This window comes from Rhincodon typus, chromosome 4 (genome assembly GCF_021869965.1).
Source record: "Rhincodon typus isolate 14 chromosome 4, sRhiTyp1.1, whole genome shotgun sequence".
NCBI lineage: Eukaryota > Metazoa > Chordata > Chondrichthyes > Orectolobiformes > Rhincodontidae > Rhincodon > Rhincodon typus.
This window is the reverse complement of record NC_063335.1, coordinates 71023256-71050868: the sequence shown is the minus strand read 5'-3', so window position 1 is coordinate 71050868 and position 27613 is coordinate 71023256. Positions and strand designations below refer to the sequence as shown.

General features: G+C 37.9%; 1 protein-coding gene across 5 annotated transcripts in view; it reads left to right on the top strand.

The window, feature by feature from the left end:
• efr3a (EFR3 homolog A (S. cerevisiae)) overlaps positions 1 to 27358 on the top strand; it is a 183425-nt gene extending 156067 nt beyond the window's left edge. For 3 of the 5 annotated variants that reach the window (XM_048595632.1, XM_048595630.1, XM_048595628.1), the window contains 5 exons: positions 7645 to 7733; positions 14900 to 14948; positions 19357 to 19460; positions 20020 to 20069; positions 24409 to 27358. In XM_048595632.1, coding sequence (XP_048451589.1) covers positions 7645 to 7733; positions 14900 to 14948; positions 19357 to 19460; positions 20020 to 20069; positions 24409 to 24517 — 401 coding nt within the window. In that variant the 3' untranslated portion in view covers positions 24518 to 27358. The remainder of the gene's footprint in view (positions 1 to 7644; positions 7734 to 14899; positions 14949 to 19356; positions 19461 to 20019; positions 20070 to 24408) is intronic. The other 2 variants (XM_048595631.1, XM_048595629.1) reach the window with 1 other exon arrangement.
• The last annotated feature ends 255 nt before the right edge of the window (positions 27359 to 27613 follow it).

The following is a 27613-nucleotide window of genomic DNA, read 5'->3' as shown; positions in this document are numbered from 1 at the left end:
AAGATCAGCACACCATTTGCTGCCTTATTTGTTTTCTGCATTAGTGCGCTAGCTTTTCATAATTCATGAGGAAGGGCACCTGGGTCTGTTTAGACATCAACACTCTTCAACACTCTTCAACCTTGAGATTTAAAAGAAATCTTGTCTCTTTCTGTTTTTCCATGGATAACTTTATACTTACATTTACTATCATTTTCCCTGTCCTTAACGATTCAGTTAGCCTGGCCAAGTCCCCTTGAACCTCCCCCTTGCATCCTTCTCACAACTTAGATTTCTAAATAGATTTATGTAACAGCAAGTTTAGAAATATTATATTTGCTCCCCATATCCAAATCATTTATGTAGATTGTGAACAGCCTTGGCCCCAGCATTGATCCTTTTGATGCATGCTAGTAATATCCTGTCATTTATTCTTATTCTGTCTACTGTTAGTTAAACAATGCTCTGTCCATACTAATTATTGCTCCTAATTCCATATGTTTCACATACAAGGAGCTATCAGCATGGCTCACCATTGAGAGAGCAGGTCAAGTCAAGGAAAAGGGCCTGGAGGTGGGAGAGTGGGTGGTGTAATGAAAAAGCAATCAGCCAACATGGGACATTGAGGGAGAATATGAGGACCAACTCTGAGCCTAAGGAAGGCTAGAAAATCGTAACCAGTGCCCCTGCAGTTTTGCTTCCCGTCCTCCTCATTACCCCCGAATGCAACTCATCCGGTCCTGGTACCGTATCAACTTTAAGGCGAGACAATCTATTCAATACCTCCATTTATCAATTTTAAAACTTCACGTGTCTAAATTACTTCCTTTTTCACCATGCGCTGGCAGCACCTTTCTTGGTAAAGACAGATGCAAAGGGCTGAATCTTGCATATTTTTTTGGTCAAGTCACGTTCTGTTGAGGTGTTATCATTGATGCATGCGAATTTCTGAAGAAGGGTCTAGGCCCGAAACATCAGCCTTCCTGCTCCTCTGATGCTGCTTGGCCTGCTGTGTTCATCCAGCTCTACGGCATAGTTGTGCCAATTGATTTTGTATATTTAATTTCACAAATTTCGTGGCCTTAATGATTACTTCTTTTGAAGTTCAAAGATAAAAATAGGATTGCAGAAAAGGGCTTTTAGCTGATCAATGTATTTTTCATGAAATGTAAGATAACATATAAAATCAGTAAAAACATATTAAATTAGCCGTGTTCCCCCATGATTGTACTAGTCTGGCAATTGTGCCAGTGCGTCACTGCATTTTGCTAAATTTTCAAAGACAAAATCTGCAGCCCCCAGACTGACAGTGTATTGTATGGCAATTAGTATCATCTGTCTTTAAGTTCCCTGTGGTACATGAAAGGGAGAAATGCTGCCTGAATAGAAGTAAACTCTTGTCTGCTTCAAGACTAAAGGTAACCGTTCTGAGTAAAGTGTCAGCATAGCAACTTCTGTGTTCTAGATTATTGTCCTAGTTTATCATTTACAGTTGATTTATAATGTGCTAAACTGTGAGACTGTCACGATAAAATGTTTTTACAGTCTGTTTTATATTATTACTAGGTGTATTCTTGCAAATGACAGTTGCTTTGGTTTAGAATTAAGATGCTTTCTCAAAATTGTAACGCAAATCAACGCTAAATATTAAAATGTTATCTAATCCTGCTGCCCTTGGTACGCACTAGTGTCCCACCAGGAGAGCTTACTGGAACATTTTGATTAAATTTCCGTGTCTGCAGCATTAGAAAACTTTGGGCTTGCAAAGGTGTTGCTTGTATTTCAGTTTCATGAATCATGGAATGTTTAGCATTGAAAGAAACCATACAACTTTATAATGCTAGCTTTTCAATTGCTCTAATTCAATATCCCTCCTCTTATCCTGTAACCGTTTATATTATTGTTCAGCAAATAATTTAGCTCTGTTTTATATAACGTCTGCTTCACCAGCCCCTTGTGATAATATGTTCCAAGTTTTAACAATCTTTGTGTGGAGGCAGAACAAGTTTTCTAAATATCTCCTTTATTCTTATAGCAATGATCTCAAGTCTCCGTCGCTTTCTTTTACGTAATGCTGACCATTTAAAACCATTTTATTATTAATCCTGTGAATTTTTAAACATTCTTCAGCACCCATAACCTTTTCTAATATTCATTTGAAGTCTTACGAATGATATCAGGAAAGTGGTTGTTAATGTGATTCTTCTTTTAAAGCTGTTATTCTCCCCTTTTTTCATGAGCTTTAGAAAATTATTTGAAATGTTCAAACTCTGGCCTCACTAACCGTTCAGACAAAGTTACCGTCACCCATTTGTACTAACCCCAGAATCTCATTAAAATTTCAATACTCTTTTTTACTTGCCTTCCTATTTTATTAAGGATCTATGTTTTTGCATTCTGAAATCACTCCTCGTTCTCTCTGTTTAGCGTCTTGCAATTGAGATCTGCTTCCTTTCGCTATTCTTTTTTTTTCCCCAAAAAGTATACAGCTTTCTAATTCTGTGCAATAAACCACACTGGCCCACTGTTATTTTTGATAATTGCAGTCCTCAACATCATTTCTTGTCTGCTGGTGTCAAAATGATTCACAAAAATGGCAAACAAAGAAGACTGAAGTACAAATCCCTGGGACATGCCACAATCTACATCTTACCAATCCACAAAATAACTGTTCCCTTTCCATTTTCGATCTCAGTGCCTATAAACTTTCAAGACATATGCCTTAATTACGTAAGTGTTTTCTTTAGCAATTGATTAAATATCTGAAAACTTCCATATCCTATGTCTATCATATTTATAATCGTTTGACGTCTTTTGTAAAATAAATCTAACCTTGAAAAGTGGACTTGCTCTTTCTTCTTGAGATATTGACGCAGGATTTTTAAAAAAAGGTTTATAACAGTTTTTGTTGTCTGTCAATGTTTAAAGTATTTATAGAATGATTAAAATCTTTAATATCTTAATATCTATCTATTTTTCTTTTTCATGCACTATAATCTACCTTTGTGCATAGTTCCAAGTTACAAGCAAATATGAGAAGAAGCCATTGGTTTTAACTAGGATATTAATGTTCTTCAGTAGAAAGTGTATGAAAGAAATGTATTCACCATTTGACAAACTTTTATTCTAACATAATAAGCTTACAAGAGATTCAGGATGAAGAATTAAGTTTTGTACGGTATATTACCAATGCAGAAATCTTGTGTTGTGAATAATGAGTGTGTCATTTCAAATGGTATACTTGAAACAACATGCTACTTTGGCTTAACCAATTTGGAATATTGCCACATTTGGCATGATTGCCTACATGACACTTGTGCAGCTTGGCACCCATTTTTTCGATTTTGTTTTCTTTTTAAATCTGACGCAGTTAAAAATTGATTTTCAATAATTGTTTGCGTGCACTGAACAACAGACCATTTCACCTATTCTAAATTCTACACTCAGTCCTGCGCGATACGTTTTGCATGAATTGTATTTTTTAATGGTCTGGTTATCTGATGTGTTTAACTTTAATGAACCCTAAGCATTGAACTGCTGAGATGAATGGTGCAAATCTGCTTCACTTTGAATAACAGGTTTTCATCACAATATAATAATTTCAGAAGACACTGATATCTATATGTGGGCTTTTGGTGATGACCCAGGTTTGAATATGGACTGTATTGCCTCTACCTGTGTGCAGTTGTTTATAGGAAAACAAACTGGCTTGGAATGTGAATATGCTTTTGAGTTTGGTTCTTTTTATAAATAAATCTGAACTTTTGTCTTGCAAAAGGATTGACCAAACGTTATCAAAAGTCATTCATAACACACTGTGCAGGATACTGTACATATTTTCATAACCCGAAAAAAATCAAAGAACTGCAGGTGCATGAAATCAGAAACAAAAACGGAATTGCTGGAAAAACTCAACAGGTCTGGCAGCATCTGTGGAGAGAAAGCAGAGTTATTGTTTCAGGTCCAGTGACCCTTTTTCAGAACACAAGGTTCTGAAGAAGGATCACTGGACCCAAAACCGTTTTGTAACTCACCTGCACTTTGGTTATAAGTTTTTCGTACCAAAATGAATGCAGTTCACTTGTCCAGTGTCCCAAGATCCCATCACAGAATGTGCCATCTTTCCCTTCCAAATTCTGTGGGTATTGTTTCAACCCCCTTTGTGAAATTTAATATCAAAGCATTTATTTCACAATTGCAAATGTACATTTTACTGTACATTTCCTTAATCATATCTAAATAGTAAAATTTTAAATAGTAGATTACACCACAAATCTAATACTTCACCACTTCACACTTGGTATGGCATATAGGGAGAAACTGCTAGGGTTTTTATCATTTAAGTGTAGCTACTCGTTGGGCAAAAATAAGAGACAAATCCATAGCTTAAATAATTTGCCTTGTCAGCTTAATAACGTTTCTGGGAGAACACTAACAGGATCGAGGGCAGTTAATGCAAGTCCAAAAGACATGTAGCTTGTTCCAATGCAATAATATTTTGATTCCAAATGGTTTGTTTCATTGCTATGCCATTCATAAAGTGAGAGTATTTAAAAGATGCCATCAGCATCAATTTTCGTATGAGGTATAGTCTATGTATTAAACGTTTTGGTGTGACATGGGCATTAGGTAAATGTGCACGTAATTGGAGCCGAAATAGTCTAAATCCAGAATATGAAGATCCACTTGATTGATTACTGCACTGAGAGGGTTATTTTGTGAGGAAAGCTCTAAGCCTATGTCCATTGGAGTTCAGAAGAAGTGATGTTATTGAAACATATAGGATCCTGGCAGGACTCGATTGGTGGATGCTGAGAGAATGTTTCCCTTGGTGTACAGCCTAGAACTAGGGGGACACAGGTTAGAAATGAGGAGCCTCCACTTTAATGTGGATCTGAGAATATTTTTGGGGATTGATTCTGACAAGCTGTTTTTCCTAGAGTGCATTGAAGGCAGGTTCATTTGAATATTTTATTTACTAAGAAGGCAGTCAAAGGGTATCAAGGCTAGGCAGGAAAATGGAATTGAGGCCACAATCGGATCAGTTGTGATCTTATTAAATGACAGAATAGTTGTTGAGGCTAAATGGCCAACTCCTGTTCCTAATTAGTATGTTTCTGTGTAATATGTTAAAATCCTATTGCAGTATTTGTGATGGTATAGTGGGAATCATAAATAATTTCCTGGAAAGGAAAAAGCATCTTTTATGTTAGGAAATAATTTATCGATTAGAATGTTCCGGGGGCTACAGTGACCCTCGACAGATATTTCAATATTCATTTACCCTTTCAACCTCAGCTAGGAACTCTTCCAATTACTTTTGTGATCGCAGCAAAATAACATCTCCTGTTCAAGTTGACAACTTGTGTCAGAGTTCAGTGACGTTTTGTACACCATCTGTACGGTAAATCTATTCTTGTGTATCTTGCATCCATGATCTCCCTAATTTATCTAGTTCAAATAACGTATCTATGTGAAAACAGTCTAGTCTGTACCCATACTTATTGATAATCTAAAGTTTTTTTTTGGTGTGATACTAATCTAATAATTTTCCTCTCTACCTTTTCTGGAGATTTCATATTGTCCAACATGTGAAAAAACCTAAAAGCCAATGTTATAGTTTCAGTGTAGCTGTAACAAAAGTTTGTATAATGCCACTATATTGTTTGTTTTTTGCGATTGGGTACCCTTCTCATTTTATCTAGAATGCCCGGGAAGGTAGTTGAGACAGGGAACTTCACAGCTTCTGACTTGAACTGTCATAACATTCAAGGCTATGGGCCAAGTGCTGCAAAGTGGTACTAGTGTGGATTTAGGTTAGTTTTTGTTGGTGCAGATTTGATGGGCCAAAGGGCGGCTTCTGTACCGTATGTTGTATGGTTCCACCTACATTGCTTCTTTGTGTATAGTGGGCAAAAATCTTACCATATATTTTTTAATCATTTAAGACTGATGTAGATGCAGAAATATATAATGTATAAATATTTACAAAAACTAAATTAACGTCAAAAAGACTGATAATTTGTAGTTTGATATTGGATGTGATTGACAAACTTAAAATGCAAGCATTTTTAAATTAATAAACAATTATGTAATTCTTTCATGAACAAATGCATCATTTTCAGTCAAGTTGTTATCTTGGGCTAGAGATGGGGGTGATTATCCCAGGAACTACTTTGGAGTTCCACTACGTGTCATTTTCAATCACACAATCCTGTTAAGTGTGGTGTCTTAAACTGCAACTAAACAAACTTCTAAAAAAAAAAAAAAAAAATTCTCTTTGAACTGTCATGGGATGAAAATCTTTAGACCAGTGGCATTATTGTAAATAGCATTTACTTTGAAGTATTGTAGCAAAATATGCTTGATTTTGCACAAGCCTTAAATGCTTAAGTTTTCCCTTAACCCTTCCCCATTTTCTAAGACTTGATTCTATTTATATTTGCTCGAACCTGAGAATTATGATAACAATGGAACATTCTTCAGTGTGAATATATTATTAAAATGTGTTAGCTCAACAGAAATCAAAACCACTTTCCAGCAATACGGTGCTCCTGCTATGGATTACATAGCACGTAACAATAAAATGTTCAAAGTCTGCCATAAAAAGTTATAAGTGCAATCACCTCATGTTAATTTTAGCCTCGTTGACCAACAATTTGTCACTGAAGAATATTAGTTTCATACATTCTATAGTTCTTTACGCACACATACAGTCAGAATAGTTTCTGTTCTTTCTTGATGTTGCAAGCAAATTTTAAACAGTTTTTCTTCAGTATTAATATCAGCACTAGTGTTGTCTACTGTCTACAAAGTGCATACCCCTCTAACTAGCTGTAGACATTTACACTTGCAGGCTAAATTTTAAGTCCACTATCCAATAGGTTTTCAGGATATGGAAGCAGCTGCTGATCCTTCTTGTCCAGCTTTTTTCAGTTTTATTAACTATTTTGTGTGATCATTTCAACATATAAATTACTAGGTATTTCAATCATTTCATGTTCATGGAATTGTTTCCAATTTTTGCTGGGTGTATTGGGAATGGGGCTCGTAGTTGGAAGTAAAGATGACTAGCAAAAACTAAAGACTCGTTGGCATTTACGTATTAACTGAAAATTCAAATATTTAAAGTTTAATTTGATAATGTAGTTTTGAAATGCATTGATTTCAAGCCAAGCCCAGTTTGTGCGAGTGTGTGCTGTTTTCTTTTAGATTTGGTGTTCATAGTTTTTAACCAGTTTTTTTTTTTGTACATTCTCCCTATCCCTTCCTCAAAACTACTTTGCTTGAAGTATTCCGAGTTGTCTGTTTTCTTGAGTATTTGATATGCTTCTCAGGTCCATTGGCAAGTTTTTACAGTGCTTAGACTATTGAAGCTTCTTATTACATCTTTTTAAGCCTAAAGGGAGTAACCACAGAAAGCACATCTTAACAGATGGAACTGACTCAAAATCATTTTATAAATTGGGACACGATGATTTCCTGCATATTAACTGTAACAATCAAAAATCTGGACAATTTTTCTTTCTCGGAAGCAATTGTTATATGTGTTGATCTTCAAAGATTATTTTTCCAATATGTCTTCACATCTAGGTAAATGTTTTCAAATACTTGATTGCTGTTCCAAAAAAAGTGAACTTTTATCTTTTTTATTGTTACTTTTAGATGAAGACAGAATATCCAGAAGAAAAAGCATTGTAGACACTGTATCAATTCAAGTTGACCTTCTTGGTGACAGTGTACAACAGGATAAGGTAACAAAACCTTGTTGCACCTTGTACAATTTCAGTATGTGACAATACAGTGGCTTTCAGAGCTTCAGACAGAGATGCTGAGCGGTCTGCTTCAAGCCAGTAAAGTAAACAGCTTGCGAGACCTTTTTTTTAAATAAATTGGATCAAGAGAAATAGCCTGAATGGGCGGGGTCAAGCTCCCACAGAACCAGGATATTTAGTTTAGCTTTCAGCAGAAGCTGGGGGTCTTGAAGCTGGATGTGGAAGCTGTTTTTCCTCTGTTACAGCTAAAAGCTGGGGCTCTCTTTCTACTGCTAGAATTGCATGTGAAACAATCTATTTTCCTGACTTTGTTTATGGGACATTACTATATTGGAACAGTTAATGAGTCGACCTATACCTTACTTAATTTGCCACCAATTTAACTAACTCATAACTGCCTTTATTTAAGTCCAAAGTATTAGCCTTGGATTAGCCTTGTGACTCTAGACCAACAGCAATGTGGCTGACTCTTAACTGGTCTCTGGGCAATTAGGGTTGGGCAATAAAAGCTGCCCCTGGCCTGTGTTTGTCCCCATTTTGTTAATGAATTTAAAGAAAATGTTTCTGTCTCTAAAATGCAATGTAAAATTCAATTATATTATGATCACTTACCTCGAGATACCTTTACCATAAGGTCATTCATTAATCACATCTCATTCCATAATACCAAGGATGGTATAATCTGACTTCTGGCTACAGAATGTGCTAGAAGCTATCCTGACAACATTCTTTGGCAAAGGTAGCCAAGATGAGTTCAATCTGATGTTTCCAGTCTGTGATAAATGACATAAACAAAATCAGTAATTGCTGGAGAAAGTCAACAGGTCTGGCAGCATCTACGGAGAGAAAATAGAGTTAGCATTTTGAGTCCTGTGGTGGTCCTTCCCTCTTTCCATAGATGTTGCACTGCTGAGTTTCTCCAGCAATTTTTGGGTTTTTTTTTTGCATGTTTCAGATCTCCAGCATCCATGGTTCTTTGTTTTATCACAAATATAAAACAAAGTGGCTGTGAGAAATTGAGAAATGTTGCTTAAAGGCATGATGGTGAATTGGCAATGGCAAACCTTTAAGAATGCATGAATGAACTGTATCATTCCTGTCTGGCACCAAAATTAAATGGGAAAGTTGGCCCAACTATGACTTACGTGGGAAATTAAAGATAGTAATAGATCCAAGGAAAGGGCATGCTAAATGGCAAAAACAGATCCAGACCTGAGGAGTGGGAGCAGTTTAGAATTTAGTAGAGTAGGTAAAAGGGATTGATTACGGCGGGGGAGTGGAAAATAGAGTCGCAGAATAAACTTGTAGGGAACATACAAAATTATAGTGAAAGCTTTTATAGGTACATGAAGAGAAAAAGATTAGTGAAGACAAATGTAGGTCCCTTGCAGTCAGAAACACAGAAAAACAAACAGTCAGAAAAACAGAAAGTTATGGTGGGGAACAAAGAGATGGCACACCAAGGAAAAAAAATGCTTTGATTCTGTCTTTACATGTGACGTCACAAGTACTTTCCCAAAAATATTGGAAAACGCCGGGTCTGCTGAGGGGGAGGAACTGAAGGGAATTGGTATTAGAAGGGAAATTGATGGGATTAAAGGCCGCTAAATCCCCTGGACCTAATAACCTATATCCTACCGTACTGAACAAAGTGGCCTTCGAAATAGTGAATACATTGGTGGTCATCTTTCAAAATTCTATAGACTCTGGAAAAGTTCAAATGGTTTGGAGGGTAGCTAATGAAACCCAACAATTTAAAAAAGGAGGTAGAGAGAAAACAGGGAATTACAGCCCAGATAGCCTGATATTGGTAGTGGGAAAATGCTAGAGTCCATTACATAAGATTTTAAAGTGGAGCACTTGGAAAATAGTGACAGGATTGGATAGCCAGCATGAATTTACGAAAAGGAAATCATGTTTCACAAATCTAGAATTGTTCAACGACGTAACTGTACAGTTGTTAAGGAGGAGCCTGTGGATGTGATTTACTTGGATTTCCAGAAGGCCTCACATAGGAGATTAGCATGTAAAATCAAAGTGCATAGCATTGTAGGTAGTCTATTGACATGGATAGAGACCTGGTTGGTAAACAGGAAACAAAAGTAGGAATAACGAGTCTTTTTCCAAGTGGCAAGCAGTGATTCAGGATCACTGCTGGGATTGGTGCTCAGACCCCAGCTATTCACAATATCTATTAATGATTTAGAGGAGGGAATGAAATGTAATGTCTTCAAGTTTGTAGACAACATAAAGCTGGACGAGAGGGTGAGCTCTGAGGAGGTTGCAGAGATGCTTCAGTGTGATTTGGACAAATTGAGTGAGTGGGCAAATGCATGGCAGATGAAGAACAATGTAGATAAATGTGAGGTTATCCTCTTTCTTGGTAGCAAAAACAGGAAGGCAGATTATTATCTGAATGGTAGTAGATCAGGGAAAGGGGTAGGTGCTACAAGACCTGGGTGTCCTTGTACCTTTGTCGCTGAAAGTAAGTGTGCACATGCAACAGGCTGTAAAGAAGGCAAATGGTATTTTTGCCTTCATGATGAGAGGATTCAAGCACAAGAACAGAGATGTCTTGCTGCAATTGTCGAGTACCTTGTGAGACCATGCTTAGAGTACTTTCTGCAGTTTTGGCCCCCATATCTGAGGAAGAAGGTTCTGGCTATGGAGCGATCAATGAAGAATGGCAGAACTGACAATGAAGATGGACTGAATTAGTTAGGACTATCTTTACTGGAGGTTAGAAGAATTAGGGGGTGGCTCTCATAGAAACCTATAAGATTCTAACAAAATTGTGGCATGGTAGCACAGTGGTTAGCACCGCTGCCTCACAGCGTTACGGACCCAGGTTTGATTCTAATTTTGGGCAACTGTCTGCGTGGAGTTTGCACTTCTCCCTGTGCCTGTGTGGGTTTCTACCAGGCACTCCAGTTTCCTACCACAGTCTAAAAATGTGCAGTTTAGGTAGATTAGTCATCGTAAATGTGGGGTTACAGGGATAGGGTGAGTCTGGGCGGATGCTTTTTGGAGAGTTGGTGCAGACTCTTTGGGCCGAATGGTCTCTACCTGCACTGTAGAGATTTTGTGATTCTAAGACTAGATTGTTCTGTTACCCTATGTTCTTGATGACCAGGGAGTCCAAAGTCATGGGGTGTGCTTTGTGATGTAGAGAAATTTCTTCACACAGGATGATGAGCCTGTGGAATTTTCTGCTGCAGAAAGCAGTTGAGACCAAAATATTGAACTTTTCAAGGAGATGGATGTACTTGTTATGGCTAAAGGGATCAAAGACTTCTAAGCAGCATGATCAGCCATGTTCAGATTGACTGGCTGAGCAGCCTCCGAGCCAAATGGCCTAGTCCTACAAATTTCTGTTTCCATATGATTGTTGCTATACCATTCTGACAAATATTATTTCTTCTGTTATGCTCCATCTGACCATGTGGTTACATAGCAACTCCTACAAGTGATTTATCATTTCTCATCCCTACCGACAATGCTTCTCCATTCCAGTTAAAAATGGGTCATCCTTCTCTATGCTAATATCATTGATTAACAGAGCCAACCCTTCACCCTTTCCTAGCTTGCTGTCCTTTCTAAATGTCGTGTACTATTTAATATTCTGGTCCCAATCCTTCAATTAGCCCCTTTCTAACAGCTACCTGATCATAACCAATTCATTTCTCTTTGTGCCGTCAGTCCATCTGTTTTGTTTCACCTGTTATTGACGTACAAATACAGAGCTGTTGATTTTGTTCTTCCATTATTTTTGTAATGTCTAGCTATGTTTGCTGAATTAACTCTTAAGATTTCTGGTCTCTATCACTTCCTGACTTTTCCCATATTAATACTGTTCTTGCCTTCTCCCTACTCTTTGATTTGTCATGTTTTCCCAAATTTGATCTGTTTTTCCCAATATTTAGCTTCATGCCCTCGCTGTTATCCTTGTACAATTGGTCCTAGCACAGTTCAGATGGAGACCATCCTAATGCCTCTGGAATCAAAGCCCATTTTTCTCTCACCAGACTTTGAGCACAATTATCACTAACTTTATTTATCCTGTGCCAATTTGCTGCTGGCTCTGATCCTAGTACAGAGATTATTGCTGTCAAGTTTTTGCTTTTTAGATTAGCCTGCGGCTGCTCATACTCAACAGCACATCTGCCATTGTTATCTGGAGGATACATGACATTTAACTTGACCACTGCCACTGCAAGTTCCCTTCTCACTCAAAGCTGACATTCAAACCCTGGCATGAGTAGACAACCTGTAGGACAGTTGCAAAGGCCGAGAATCCTCCAGTAACACTTTTTGATCCCCTTACCTGCCTTGCCTACAGTCATGCCCTTCTATTCCTGACCATGGATCAAATCAGAAGACTGTATTCTGAGGGGTGTGACCACATCCCGGAATAAAATCTCCATCCCTGTACATTCTCTCATTACAAGAACAAAGACAGAGACCTCATATTTGTTACCAGGTCTCTGCTGCCATTCTTGTACTCCTTACTTGATCTCCAGTGCCTTTCTCGCACTCATTGCAAGGTGTCAGTCACCATTCTCTCATCCGTTACAAGGTCACCACCATCCTGATGCCACTTTCATACTTGCTACGAGGCCTCTGCCACCATTGTCACATTCGTTACATGATGTGCAAGAGGGCAGTGTACATGTTACATAGTTCCCATTGTGGTCTTGCTTGGTACCATGACTCCAATGCCACACTCACTTGTTTTAAGGTCTCTGCTGCTGTTCCTCTGCTTGTTACGAGATCTCTGCCACCACACCTGTGCATTCTGACATTATATGTGTTAGTAAAAGTCACATGTATAATTTTTGTTGAAGCTGTATTTTGTATGGAACTTCTTAAGATAAAGGGAATCTAATATGTAATTGTCTTTTTGTGACTACTTATGTAATCTATACATGCCAAATTTAAAGCCATATCCTAATTCTGAATGAGGTTGATTTAAGGTTTTGGAGTAGATCTGTAGCTTGGGTTGTGGGTGTTGAGGTTGGTTGGCTCGCCAAGCTGGTTTCTTGTTTTGCAGACGTTTCGTTACCATGCTTGGTAACATCCTCAGTGCAGCCTCCGATGAAGCGTCAGTGTGTTTTCCCGCCTGGTTTTTAAACTCTGGGGTCCGTTGAGATGGATTGCCTCCCTTCCGGATCTCCTTCGTAGTGGAATGTATATGGGGTTGAGTTCAATGTGCTTATTAATAGCATGCTTCGTAGAGTGCCATGCTTCCAGGAATTCTCGTGCTTGTCTCTGCCTAGCCTGTCCCAGGATCTTGGTGTTGTCCCGGTCGAAGTCGTCGTTCTCCTTGTCTATGTGGATTGAGATGAGTGAGTATAGTCGTGCCTTTTTGTAGCCAGTTGGTGTTCATGTACTCTTGTTGTTAGTGTGTTTCCTGTTTGTCTGATATAGTGTTTCTCGCAGTCTCTGCAGGGGATTTTGTAGATGATATTGGTCCTGTCCATGGCGGGGAGTGGGTCTTTAGTTTGGGTGAGCAGTTGTCGTAGGGTTGATGTGGGCTTGTGTGCCACTCTGATGCCCAGCGGTCGTAGGAGTCTTGTGGTGAGTTCTGACGTGCGAACTGCAAATGAAAGTACACTGAAAAGCCACACACACAGACCAGGTACTGAACTTCAATAGTAACCATCCCAGCACACACAAACGAAGCTGCGTGCGAACACTATTTAAAAGGGCAACAACACTGCAGCAACACGGAACTACGCCAAGAGGAAGAAGAATACCTCTTCCAGGTTTTCAAGGATAATGGATATCCAAAGAACTGAGTCAGAAGATGCCTACAAGAACTGCATCAGAAAGATTCTACACGCCCCGACACACTCATCACACTACCCTATATCAGAAACACGTCGGAACTCACCACAAGACTTCTACGACCGCTGGGTATCAGAGTGGCACACAAGCCCACGTCAGCCCTGCGACAACTGCTCACCCAAACTCATGATCCACTCCCCGCCATGGACAGGACCAATGTCATCTACAAAATCCCCTGCAGAGACCGCGAGAAACACTATATCGGACAAACAGGAAGCAAACTAACAACAAGAGTGCATGAACACCAACTGGGTACAAAAAGGCACTCACTCATCTCAATCCACATGGACAAGGAGAACCACGACTTCGACTGGGACAACACCAAGATCCTGGGACAGGGTAGGCAGAGACAAGCATGAGAATTCCTGGAAGCGTGGCACTCCACGAAGCATGCTATTAATAAACACATTGAACTCAACCCCATATACATTCCACTACGAAGGAAAACCAGAAGTGAGGCAATCCATTTCAACGGACCCCAGAGTTTAAAAACCAGGTGGGAAAACACACCGACACTTCATTGGAGGCTGCACTGAGGATGTTACCAAGCATGGTAACAAAACGTCTGCAAAACAACAAACCAGCTTGGCGAGCCAACCAACCTCAATGAGATTGATTTAATTTTGAAATGCATGTAGTTTTAAACATGTTCATCCTTTTTGAAAGTGGGTGTTCCTGCCAGTAGTCTTTCAGTTGCACTGCCGTTATTTTAGCTGCTTTGAAACTTGGCTCCCAGTATGTTTCATGTTCAATCTAGTATTGTTCAATGACTTGAAGTATCTATCTCGGCTTGCAAAATAGAACCTCAAGCTGCAGTTTTGGGTGGCAAGCTCAGACTGCAACGGCTGCTGAGATGTTCTGTCTCATTCACCCACCCCAGTCCATAACCTCTCTCTTGGGTCTTCTCGCTGTCCTCACAGACGAGCCAGGACAATTTTCAAGCCTTGAAATGGGGTCAGAGTGGCCCTAATTTTGAGAATTACTGATCTATCTGGTATTCTATTCTGGGGGTGGGTTTGATTTGTATTTTTTTTCTACTTAATTGGCCACTCCTTTTTCAGTGTCTCCCTCCCAGACTCCCCTCAAGATCGTTACTCAAGTCACATAGTCTCCCTGCATTTTCTCTTCCTCTCCCCACAGAATTGGGGATTGGAGCTATAATCCATCAATCCACAGTTTTGAGTACAAGTGGTTACCAAGATCACAACAAGCAGTTCCGGGAACTTAAGTCTATAAAATGCATCTCTAATTCTACGTGTAAGGTCTATAAATTTCATTTTTTTTTTAAACTTCCACAGATGAAGATAGTTGAAGAAATCACCTTTGAAACACTGAAGAAAGCCATAGGTATGGTTAATAAATTAAACTGTACTCTTTAAGATGGCAGGCCACACATGATATGATGGTGGGTGAATAAGTGTTGTAAATATTTGTAGGTCTGTGCACTACACGATTGAGTTTCATTCCTGATTCTCAAAAGAGAAAATGGACCTGACTGAGTTTTGACCAAATTTATTTCATTTAGGCATTTAAAATTAGACCCAATGTCCGTAAAGCTTTATGATGCTTACGCTCATGTTAATTAGTTGGTTTCCGCTATATATTATCTAACAACTGCCATGTAATATATAATTTATTTATAATTATCAAAACTCATGAGCAGTAGAACAGCCTTGCACATAGAAAGACGGAAGATAGGTGTCATTCGGCCTTCAAGCCTGCATCACCGTTCATTGTGATCGTGGTTGAATAGCCTGCTCCTGCTTTCCCGCCATATCCCTTGATCCATTTAGCTCAACTGCTATATCCAACTCTTTATTGAAATCATGCAATGTTTGACCCTGACTGCTTTCTGTGGAAGCAAATTAATTATTAACAATCCTTTAATTTATAAGGTCTAATTATCCAGAACTAAAATGGAATTTTCTGGGTTTGGTAGCTGTCCCACACTACTACTTAGAAGGAATGCCCTTTTAGATCTTGAGCTAATTGGGCACTTACGTGGATACCGGCTACCTTCATCCTGACTGAGGATTGTGGGAAATGATGCTGCATCCACCCTGAGTTGTCGGCCAATTAGGCTGGCCCCTCCACTATTTTGCCGTGCTAATAATAGGGCTGTGGTTGCTGCCAGTATAGTGTCCATTTGAATTCCTTATTAAGGAGAAACCCAGGGACCAAAGTAGGTGTTATGGACGTGGAGTGTCGACTTTACAATGTGGGGGTCAGCAGGAAAGGGTATTTAGCAGGGTTGAAAGCAAGCCACCAACCCCTCCACCCCCACAACATACTCGCGTACTCCATCATGCATGAATTAGTCAGGTCAAGGGCTTTCCCAACCCCTCAGGTGACTGACAAACCCATATGGGTTTGCTTGTCAGGTGAACTGCTTGTTAATTCTCCTACCTGTGGCTGACAAAATTGCAGTTCAGACAGGAAGAGGCAAGTAAGCAGTTGGTAATTGACTGACTGCTTAAGCCCTAACTTCTTAAGTGAAGACTGGTGAAAAGGTTGCCTCTGGTTTTTCTGCCTGCAACTTCAGAGAAGGCAGGAAGGCATCAGGTATCATTTCCAATGATAATCCACTTAATTGAAGTATCTTGCCTCTAGCAGTCCAAGAAGATTCCTATTCATTTGTGGGATGTGGACGTCGCTGGCTGGCCAGTATTTGTTGCCTGTCCCTAGTTACCCATGAGAAGGTGGTGGTGAGCTGCCTTCTTGAACTGCTGCAGTCCACCTGCAGTGGGTTGACCCACAATGCCATTAGGCAGGGAACTCCAGGATTTTGACCCAGCGACAGTGTAGGAACGGCGATATATTTCTAAGTCAGGGTTAGAGGGAACTTGCAGGTGATAGTGTTCCCATATATCTGCAGCCCTTGTCCTTCTAAATGGACGTGGTCGTGGGTTTAGAAGGTGCTGTCTGAGGATTTTTGTTGAATTTCAGCAGTGTATCTTGTAGATGGTACACACTGCTGCTACTGAGCGTCTGTGGTGGAGGGAATGGATGCTTGTGGATGTAGTGCCAATCAAGCGGGCTGCTTTGTGCTGGATTGTGTCAAGCTTCTTGAGTGTTGTTGGGGCTGCACACATCAAAGCAAGTGGGAGGTATTCCATCTGACTTGTGCCTTATAGATGGTAAACACGCTTTAAATATTCTACCGAGTAGTTCCTGTTTCTATGGGTCAGCTTTGACCATAAGATCTAGGAGCAAATTAGGCCATTCAGCTCATTGAGTCTGCTCTGCCATTCACTGAGATCTCAGCTGACCTAATAATCTTCAACTTCACTTTCCTGTCTTATGCCCATAACCCTTGATTCTTTCTTGATTAAAACTATATCTCAGCCTTGAATATACTTAACAACAGCCCACTATGGTAAAGAATTCCAGAAATTCATTACCATCTGAATTAAGAAATTCCTCCTTATCTCTGAGTTAAATCTGTGATTCCTTACTCTGAGATTATGCCCTGTGGTCCTAGATTCTCAAGCAAGGGAAAATAACCTTTCTGCATCTACCTGGTCTAGTCTCCTCTGAATATTGTATGTTTCAATAAGATCATTTCTCATTAATCTATATTCCAATGAGTACAGGCCCAACCTACTTGACCTCTCTTCAGCCAGGCCCACATACCTGGCATCAACCTAGCGAACCGTCTCTCCTCTGCCTTCAGTGTAAGAATATCTTTTCTTAGATAAGGGCTCAACTGTTGCCTACTAGTTTGCCTGTGCAGATCAAAGCAATAATTTTTCTGCTCTTTCATCGTTTTCCAATAGTCTAGAATTCCTGACTCTTGCCCTTTTTGGACGTCATGAGTAAGAATGATTCCAGGACTGAATTATTCAAATTAAGTTTAAAACATCCGTTCCAAACTTCTGAACAAACCTGTAAAGTCATTTTATATCTATTTTCTTTGACTATAAAGGGAGCATTCAGACAAAGATTTTCTAATTTTACTGTGAATCCAAGGTGAGACCAAATGTCTCTTGGAATGTACTATTTTGCTCAATGTTAACCGAAGCAATCTGTAATTTTTTTTATTAGGTCGGAAAATACTGGGCTTTCCTCAAATGAAAACATTCTTGCATTTTTCTTTTTCACTAGGGGTAGTGAAGGGATGCGAAGATATTTTCTTTTGCTAAGATGATGTTATTAAACTAGTATAATCCATGATTATTTAGGGTTGTTTTTAATGGTGCATGCTGAATTTATAACAGATTTGAAATAGTCCAGTCAAGTCTTAATTGCTTTTTGAGCTCAAAGGATCATTATATTTTTAAATGGTTGTCTGTAGTGAAAAAAACTCCAGAATGAGCACTAAAGTTGTCTCCTGCCTTACTGCTCAACGTTATTTCATATTATAGGCAGTGAGGTCGCTTAAACAACATGATCTTATAAAAGTCCAAGATTATGGTTTACTTAAAAACTTGTTTGTAATAATCGACCCATCAACTTTTCTCTCCATCTGCAAAAAGGCACCTTTGTGAGGCATTCCCCTCATAATTTGCCCAAAATCTAAACTGAGTTTATTATCCTTGCCACTGATAATGGAGTTTTCAATACCTTCCTCCTAAACCAGAAATTTCAAAACACTAATTCCTCATCTCAGTAATTCTGTTTACCAAGGCTAGAGTAAATTTCTCCTCTGAATTTGACTTCCAACAAGAACAACAACAGGTATTTACATAGCAAGGGCAAATAAGATGTGGGCAATAAATGCTAGCAGAGTTCACATCCAATGATACATCATTAGCACAATAAAACATCCGTAGCAACTTAATATCCCTATTATCGTGCAACATTTAACATTAAGTCATGTCTGGTGACATTGATGCAGAAGGTTAAAAGCTTAAAACAAAACAGCAGGTCTTGAGTTTTGTAACAGGAAAGAAGAGAATTAGGGTTTAGGAGAGAATTAAAGTGCATAGCGCGCAGCACCTATTTAAATTTCAAAACTTTAGTGAAATGGAAATCTGCTTGATAATGCTGGAAAATACCTGCCAATTTTATTTCAATGTTTATTGGAATAACTGTCTGTATAGTGCTCATGCATTTAGTGATGCTGGAACTTTGCCATAGCTCCACTATTGAAACTATTCTTGCCCAAGGTATCGTGTCTCCCTTGCACAATCCAAATCACAAGGACAAATAATATATATTCAAAGATGAGGTATGTATTCTTTTCACCTGTTAGCTTCTGACAACCAAGGCACGCACAGTAATTTAGACTAACATCGTATGTGCAGTTGAGTGCTCCACATGCATATGTGCAGTCTTTGAATTTAAGGCAGATCTGGAATACATGGGAATTGCACTTTAGATCAGCATATGATGAATCTACTTTCCAGGAAGCATCTTCTACTGAAATATGGGCAGATGGTGACAGAGTTGTAATGTCACTGCATTAACAAACCATAGGCCCAGGCTAATGCTGTGATGCCACGGATTCAAATCCCAACGTATGCTAGTAAAATTTAACATCAGAAAGTGAATCTACTACCTATTAGCAATTTTAATATTAGTGTGTTGATTGGATTATAGAACTTTGTCTCATTTCATAGAATAAAGCTGATTAAACATTGGCCTCTACCATTCTGCCTTTTGGGTGAATGTAACCAAATTAGAATAAGAAGTAGCAACTAAATAATGTTTATTGTATGAATTTGTTAATTCCAATAATTTACAGATTTTTGTAAGATTCGTGTAATTTTAATGAGGATGGGTTCCCACTCTTTCTAATGTCTTTCTAAAATAGATAGCCAAAATCTTGAAGAACAAGAAAGAGAAAAGCGACGCCAAGTAATTGAAAAGTTTCAGAAAGCACCATTTGAGGAGATTGCAGCTCAATGTGAATCCAAGGTGAGACCAAATGTCTCTTGCAGTGTACTATTTTGCTTAATGTTAACGGAAGCAATCTGTAATTTTTTATTAGGTCGGAAAATACTGCGCTTTCCTCAAATGAAAACATTCTTGCATTTTTCTTTTTCACTAGGGGTGGTGAAGGGATGCAAAGATATTTTCTTTTGCTAAGATGATGTTATTAAACTAGTATAATCCATGATTATTTAGGGTTGTTTTTAATGGTACGCGCTGAATTTATAACACAGATTTGAAATAGTCCAGTCAAGTTTTAATTGCTTTTTGAGCTCAAAGGATCATTATATTTTTAAATGGTTGTCTGTAGTGGAAAAACTCCAGAATGAGCACTAAAGTTGTCTCCTGCCTTACTGCTCAACATTATTTCATATTATAGGCAGTGAGGTCCCTTTAAACAACATGATCTTGTAAAACTCCAAGATTATGATTTACTTAAAAAGCAGGACTAGTTGAAAAGATAATGTTCTTTTATTGCTGACTAAAAGCATTGTTTGTGTTGATACTTGTTGAGAAAAATAAACAGATTTGTTTCTTCTTCCAGTCAAACCTGCTCCATGACAAACTTACAGAGATATTTGAACTAACAATAAGGTAAGTTGCTTTGTTCAGCAAGAATTCTAGAATTGAATTATTAATCCACATGATATCCTGAAAAGTTTTTAAAAAATGACTTCCAGTTACTGCCAATCAACAAAAATATATACGTTGTACAGGATTTGGTTTTTATCCCACAGCTCTGCCAAAAATATAAAAGTTGAGTATGGAATTGTTTGTTAGATTAGCAACTTGTTACAATTGTTTAATTTATGCTTCACCAAATTTTGATCAGACCTCCAGTTTTAATGAAAGGTTATGATTTGAAACATTGTTCATTGTTGAGAAAATTCAAATTAATGTGTGCAAAAGCAAATCAGTTGGGAAAATATGGCAAATGGTCTTCATTGGGAAAGAAAGTGATATAGTCCATTCCAAAACTAGAGTCCTAAATCTAAACGTAGGAAGTTATGAAGGTATGAGGGATAAGTTGGCTGTGATAAACTAGGAACTTCATTAAAACACAGGGATCAGTAATGCTTAATATTTAAAGAATGAATCTGTGCAATGCAACAGTTATATATTCCTTTGAGGCAAAAGAACACAGTTGGAAAGGTGGCCCATCAATGACTAACAAAAGAAATTAAGAATTGTATTTGATCCAGTGAAGAGTTATTTTAAAAAGTTGTAAGCCTAAGAACTGAGAACAGTTCAGAATTCAGCAGAGGAGGACGAAGAGGTTCATTAGAGAGGGCAAATAGATTACAAGGGTAAATTTGCAAGGGACATAAGAGTTTCTATAAGTGCATTTAAAAAAATTTAACAAAGACAAATGTTCATCCCCTTACTAATTGAAACAAGTCAATTGATAATAGAGATCATGGAAATGATAAGCAATTAAACAGTTACTTTAGAGATAGTAAGAACTACCGATGCTGGAGTCAGAGATAACACGGTGTGAAGCTGGAGGAACACAGCAGGCCAGGCTGCATCAGAGGAGCAGGAAAGCTGATGTTTCGGGTCGGGACCCTTGGGTCCCGACCCAAAACGTCCGCTTTCCTGCTCCGCTGATGCTGCCTGGCCAGTTCTGTTCCTCCAGTTCCACACAGTGTTAAACAGCTACTTTAGTTCCGTTTTGATGAAGAAAACATAACTTACCAGAAATGCTTAGGAAGTAAGGTGCTGTTAGGAAGGAAGAGTTGAAAGATATTAGTATTAGTTTTAAAACAAAAATGCTGGAGAAATTAATGGGATTGAAGGCTGATAAATCCCCAAGTTCTGATGGTCTATATCTCAGGGTGCTAAAGAAGGTGACTGTGGAAAAAGTGAACATATTGGTTGCCCAGTTCCGAAAGTCTGTAGACTCTGTAAAACCCTAGCAGATGGAGGGATGCCAAATGTAACCTGCAGTTTTTAATTTTTAAAAAAAGTGCAGATGGGGAAAACGAGAAAATGCAGACCTGAAATTTGCTAAGGTCAGTAGCAGAGAAGGTGGCAAAGTCTGTTACAAAGGATGTTCTTGTTTCAGTCAGTTTTGGGAGCACTATGCTGAAGACCTTGGCAGGTAATGATTTGCAGTGTTATGACTTTCCGGCTCACTTACTGAGTCTCACTTCCTTTGGCAACTTGATCATTACTGCCAGTCATCTGGGACACACTCTGCTGTTTGTTGGACAAGTCTGAGTTCTGTTACTAATGTGTTCTTGGCATGTTTCAGCAGCTCTGTTGTATTTCTTTGAGATCTTAAGTGCCTTAACGTTCTTAGGTTCTTGATACCTCAGTGGACCTGTTGCTCAATTTCAGCTGCTGTAGGTGTGTGACAAGTATCAAACTCCAATGTGGAGTTGAAGCTGAACTGGTTTCAGATCTTTCAAAAGTGTTCCTTCTGTCTCGCCTCCTGCTGCTTGTTCCTTACCAATGGGTTTACCATTGGGAAAGCCTTCTTCAAACACAAGGTAATTCAAAAAATGACATGGAAGTCTTCAGATAATAACAGCCTAAACAAAATTAATGGTATATGCATCAGTAGCAGAACATCTCTATAAGATGTCTGGACTAGTCGAGGTGCCGACTAATGGACTAGTCCAAGATGGACTACACCTTGTATTAGACAAGATCTACCTGAAATTAAAGAAGCTAATGATCACAAAGTCACAACAGCCATCTGCAATGGAGAAACTGAAGGATGTGAGCATCTCAAACATTTCCAGCTAGGCTTCTCCAACTGATTCAAATCCCTAATGAGGTTAGACAATATTGAGGAACTGAGAAATTGTCAAAAGATGGGTTAAGGATAGTGCAGTGGGCACCATTGGGTAGAACCATAAAGAACAATGGATCACAAATCCATGATAAAAACTGGTTGATGAAAGAAGGTGTGGCAGAGCAAGAGAGACCAGGAAAGGACATTAAACTAGAAGATGAGATGTGCAAAAACAAATCCAGGGAATGTTGAAGAAAGTTAGCAACTCTGACAGCATCCATGGAAAGAGAAGCAGAGTTAACATTTTGTGTCCAATGTGCCTCTTCAGGCAAGACCTGCTGAGTTTCCCCAGAATTGTCTGGAGTTTGTTTCACATTTCAACCATTTGCAGTGTATTGATTTTATTTGAGATGTGCAGGAGACTATATAAATCCAAACAAACCAGCTACAACAGTGTAAACAAACAAGGAGAGAGTTAAAATACAGAGAGGTGCAAGCAGCAGCAAATCAGATTGACTTCAAAGCTAAGATTATTTAATATGCTGGTCAATTCAGATTTGGATGGCTTGTCAAACTGTAAAAATAGTCATGTTTTGGAAAATATATTGATATGAGGTCTGACTGCAAACGTAACAAGGCTTAGTGAGGAAGAATTAAAGAAGATTAAAGAATCTTTAATCTATAGAAATAAGTTTAAGTGAGCAACTCATCAATATTTGAGTTTCGTGTAAGTCGGGGTAAAGATGGGAAAAATAATCAATGGAATAAATCAGACAGTGTTGTAGATTCAAACGTGAGGAATACCTAATACTGTTGACCGTTAGACCGGATGAGTTGGTGTACTAGCAGTATAAGCTACATTGAGCTAAACGACTTTTTGTCAAATGTTTGCTTGTGTTATATCTATCTATATGGTGAATATTTGAAAGCATGTTAGTTTTGAAACAAGCAGCATTTATGGTCTATGTTAAATATTTCCGTAAGTCATTATGCTAGTGATCCATTTTACCTTAGACGTCTTGGTTAAGGCAGTCTTCAATTCCGCCAGCAGTTCTTCAGTTTTCTGTTCTTAAAAATTTTTAGTTCTTCTGTGTATGATTGCAACAAAAATATGGAGAATTTATGTTAATTTCCCTGTGATTAAATGTGTTGAATGCTTCTGCTAGTGGAAGATTACTTTGATTTTAAATGGTTCCTATTCCTGAAGAAAAGCCTGCAGAATCAAACTTCTAAAAATTATAAAATTTGTTTTAAAAATTGAACAGAATCTAAATGTAACAATAGACTTGGTGTTCAACTGGTCCAAACAGAATGCATTAATAAAAGACAAATTTTGAATTGCTTTCAGCAATGGGTGTTTCTTTCAAATGACTACAATAGACTATGGTTTAAGATGGTCTCGAGCAAAATTGAGAGAGATTATTTGGACACAGTTGCATGGTGTGTTGACGAATAAGTTCTTCCAAATGGTTGAGATAGACTAAATGAAATCCCCATTGTACGAAGCATTAAGAGCAGAAACATAATATAAATATATTTCTATTTAATAAAAATATAGTTGGCAGAGTACAAGTACAGGCAAAAATATGAAATGCTTGCATTTACTTCTTTTATTTATAAGACCGTTTACAGAGTGTAGTCCATGATCTGTGAGTAAGATGATTTAATCTGGAAAATAATTATTCTCTCCTTTTAAAGACCAAATCATCGTACAACATTAAAAGTTAAGTTTATTGCACTTTCGGTCCATTTATTTTCTACGTATGCTTACTGGAAAAATGTAGAATAGTGACTTAAGTGGATAAAATAGCATTACATTTCACTGAAAGGGAACCAGCCATAAATTCTAAACAGAAGCCTGAAGTTAGATGGGGGTATCAGTTATACTTAAGAAACTTAAGAAGATCATTTTCAGGAATAGAGGCAGTAATTGCTGGGCATAATAAGCAGGTCTGATAATATATCTGAAGAGGAAAATAGCGTTGATGTTTTGGTCCACCACTCTTCACGTTCAATTGAGCTTCTGCCAGAATGGTTGTGAAGTCATCAATGAAGCGTCTCCCGAATGCGATAATTTTATTTTTATACTAACTGAGCAGTTTTTGGTCAAATTCTTTAGCATTGAAAATATTGCTTGCTCTTCTTTACCCAGAGTTGTGTTATTAAAAATTTCTAACTTTGGTCTCTCTCCAGCAGGCCGCCACCAAGCCCTTCAGGATCCATGAGTGTTGCAGCTGGCCATGTTCAGTACCATTCCATTCCAGTCTATGAAATGAAATTTCCAGACCTCTGTGTTTATTAGTCACTGTTTAGGACATCACAAGGCGACAGATAATGAAGCATAGATCAATTCAAAGATCAAAACTCCCTTGGGGAGGGGTGGCATTATGTTTTCCACTGATTACATTATGTCTCAAAGAGCGTTCAAGTGGATCAATTTCTCTCAATAAGTTGAACCATGTTAGGGCTAGCTGAACTGAAGTTCACTGTGATATATGGTCTTTGGTGCGTAGAATGTGTAAGGGTATCGGTATCATGTAGTGCAAGAATTCATTTGAAAGTTTACTATCTTTTTGAAGGGGTAAATACTATAAAGTTTATACCTTGCAAGAGGTCCAACAGATGAGTAGTGATTGTTAATATTGCAACAATGAAAGTGCAGTTATGAACAAAACTATGCATGGCTTTTGTTTTTCATTCAAGAAATAGAACACACAGAAAAGAATGGACCTTATCGATGCAAATGAGCGAGCTTAAAGTTTTCTCTATCACATTCCTGTTAACTAGAATTATTTTTAGTGAAGGTTGTAATTTTTCTTCAGCATTCCAAACTTGCCTCATTTAAAAAAAAATTCTTGTTTCCGAATTGAATCACTTGTCTGAACCGAACGTGTTGAACAATCGATGAAGAAATTGGCATTGTTAGTCAGAGCTGTCCTCCACATGGAAGTTGAACAGATTTATAACTTTTTTTTACTGCCTAAGAAATTTACCTCAATTGCTGATTTTCAGATGCTACACAACTGTTAATAAGGTCTGTTTATAAGGGTCTGTAAGACCGTATAAATATGAATACGGTAACGTTTGAGGAATTATTTTGGATTATCAAGCAGTAAAATGTAAGTGATTTTAGTATAACTAATTTGGCCTAAAACATCTGTCGGCCCATTTCCACTTTCCATAGGAAAACCAAATGGCGGTTCAACTCTGCTGACCATGTTTGTTTCATGCATACAAATCTATCCTATTACTTCACTCCAGTAATTTTGAATATAAAGATTGAGGAACTGTTGTTGGTTTCCTTACAATTATAATTTTGAATTTGCTGTGAAAATAGCTCTTACATGCTCACTTAGGCAATGACATTTTGTTGGCACTTTTCTCCTTCCACCCTATTAAATAGTAGAAGTTTCTCAATTCCATGCAACTTTCATCATCAGGAGGACTAACTGGGGTTCTACTTCAATCCAACACAAGTCCACACAGCTGCTGGAAAATGCACAAATGTGAGCTGCTGAGATAGATCACTGCATTCCCTACCCAAGCCATGGATGAGATCTCTTGGCCTAACCATATGCTGTGCATACCGTACTGTTTTGTTTAACTATTCAGTAGTCTTGTCATTGAGAAATTCAGATGAAAATTGGACATCCATAAAGCATGAAAAATGGTGACTAGATTTCTAATGATTGCTCGGTGTTTTTGCACTGCGACATTGAACCAGGGGACATCTTTTAAAAATAAAACAATTCTACACATTTTAGATTTCTCTCATGCAAGATGAAATACCTCTGAAACCATTGCGCAAGTAAGGATTCCATTGGACTTCTCAAAATAATACCAGCTGAAAACATAATTGTTAACTCAATTGCACATGAAAGTGATCGAAGTTGTGAAACATTCGGCTGTTAAAACAATTTGTGTATGCTTCAGCAATTCATGGATTGTGTGATGTTGGAAGCAAATCCAATCACATTTGAAAATACATAGGCATCTTACATTTGATTATAACCATTCCCCTTGGCTGCTTATCTTTTTGAAACAAAGTTTCTAAGTTCACTGTTTGAAATTGACTAAATCGAAATACTCTGCACCTCTGGAAATTCTACACTCTCTGGTTCAGTTTGAACAAGATTGTAATTAATCAGTAAGGAAGTTAATTTGTGGATGAAAATCTATATGTCATAAATCTGCCTTTTTGTTAAATTAATGAGAGGAATTTAAACGTAGTTAAATACTAGCAATAGCAGACAAACTGGTTGCCATCTTTTTGTTTGGGTCCTCTACAAAATTTTCTCATCAATCAACAACACTTTGAAGCAATTATTGTTGAATATTAGTGGTAAAATTGTATTTATTTTAAAATATCTCTGATCTGGTTTTATTTTTTGTCATTATCATCAGATTAGACAATCATTGCACTTTTGATTTTGTTCAACTTCAAGTGGTTCTCTGTTAAAACTAATTCAAACAGTTAAAAATTTCATATGCATTTTTAAATAATGTGCAAGTCACTATCCAATTTTAACCTAACTTTAATGTTAGCAGTGCTGTATTATGAGAAAATTGCATTGGACAAATCTGCATTCGTGACACGTACTCTTTAAACCAAATATTAGCAAATTCCAAATGTTATACTGGAAGCTACCATCTCCTATGGACTGGAATGTTCATGTGATTAGCAGTTTGTTTGGATTGGTAAAAGTCATATGATTTAATTCATTGAATGTTTTGACTTTGTTGAGCACTTTTTAAAATGACTATTTGCTGTCCTTAAGACCAGGTCATTTTATGTAATTGTATAAGTTATGGTGATTGCTGTGTTACATTAGCAAAATATTTCCCATAAATCCTATGTTGTGATCTGTTTATTATGCTTGAACATGTCAAAGCTAGTCTGCTTCTAAGCATAGCTTCAGCTATAACCAGATGTGCGCAAATGATGTTTGCTGGCAATTGTGTAAATCTTAGAAATGTGGAGTATTGTGTTTTCAGAATGATGTTTCGCATTGAGTTCCTTCCTTTGTCAGCAGTACTTTGGCTACTGTATACAGTTCTGTCTCTATCATCCTTCAGAATTTTTTTAAATGTGAAATGTATGATGCACAAATGCAAGGGCAAAATAAACATCTTCACTGTTAAATGTTTTGGTTTCTTTATCTCAGACCAATAAAAATGTAGATATTTATGGAGATAATGCATCTTTAACATTCAGAATATATTTTATTCATGTAGCTATGATGCAGATATACAAGTGAACTATGAAATGTCTGTTGCTAAAACTTCTTTTATATATTCTGAAATTACAGCAAATTTTAGAAATTGCACAGTAGCATTTTTCTTTACTGAGTTGATAAACACACAGTGCACTCCCACTCCCCTTCTTCCCGCGCCAAAA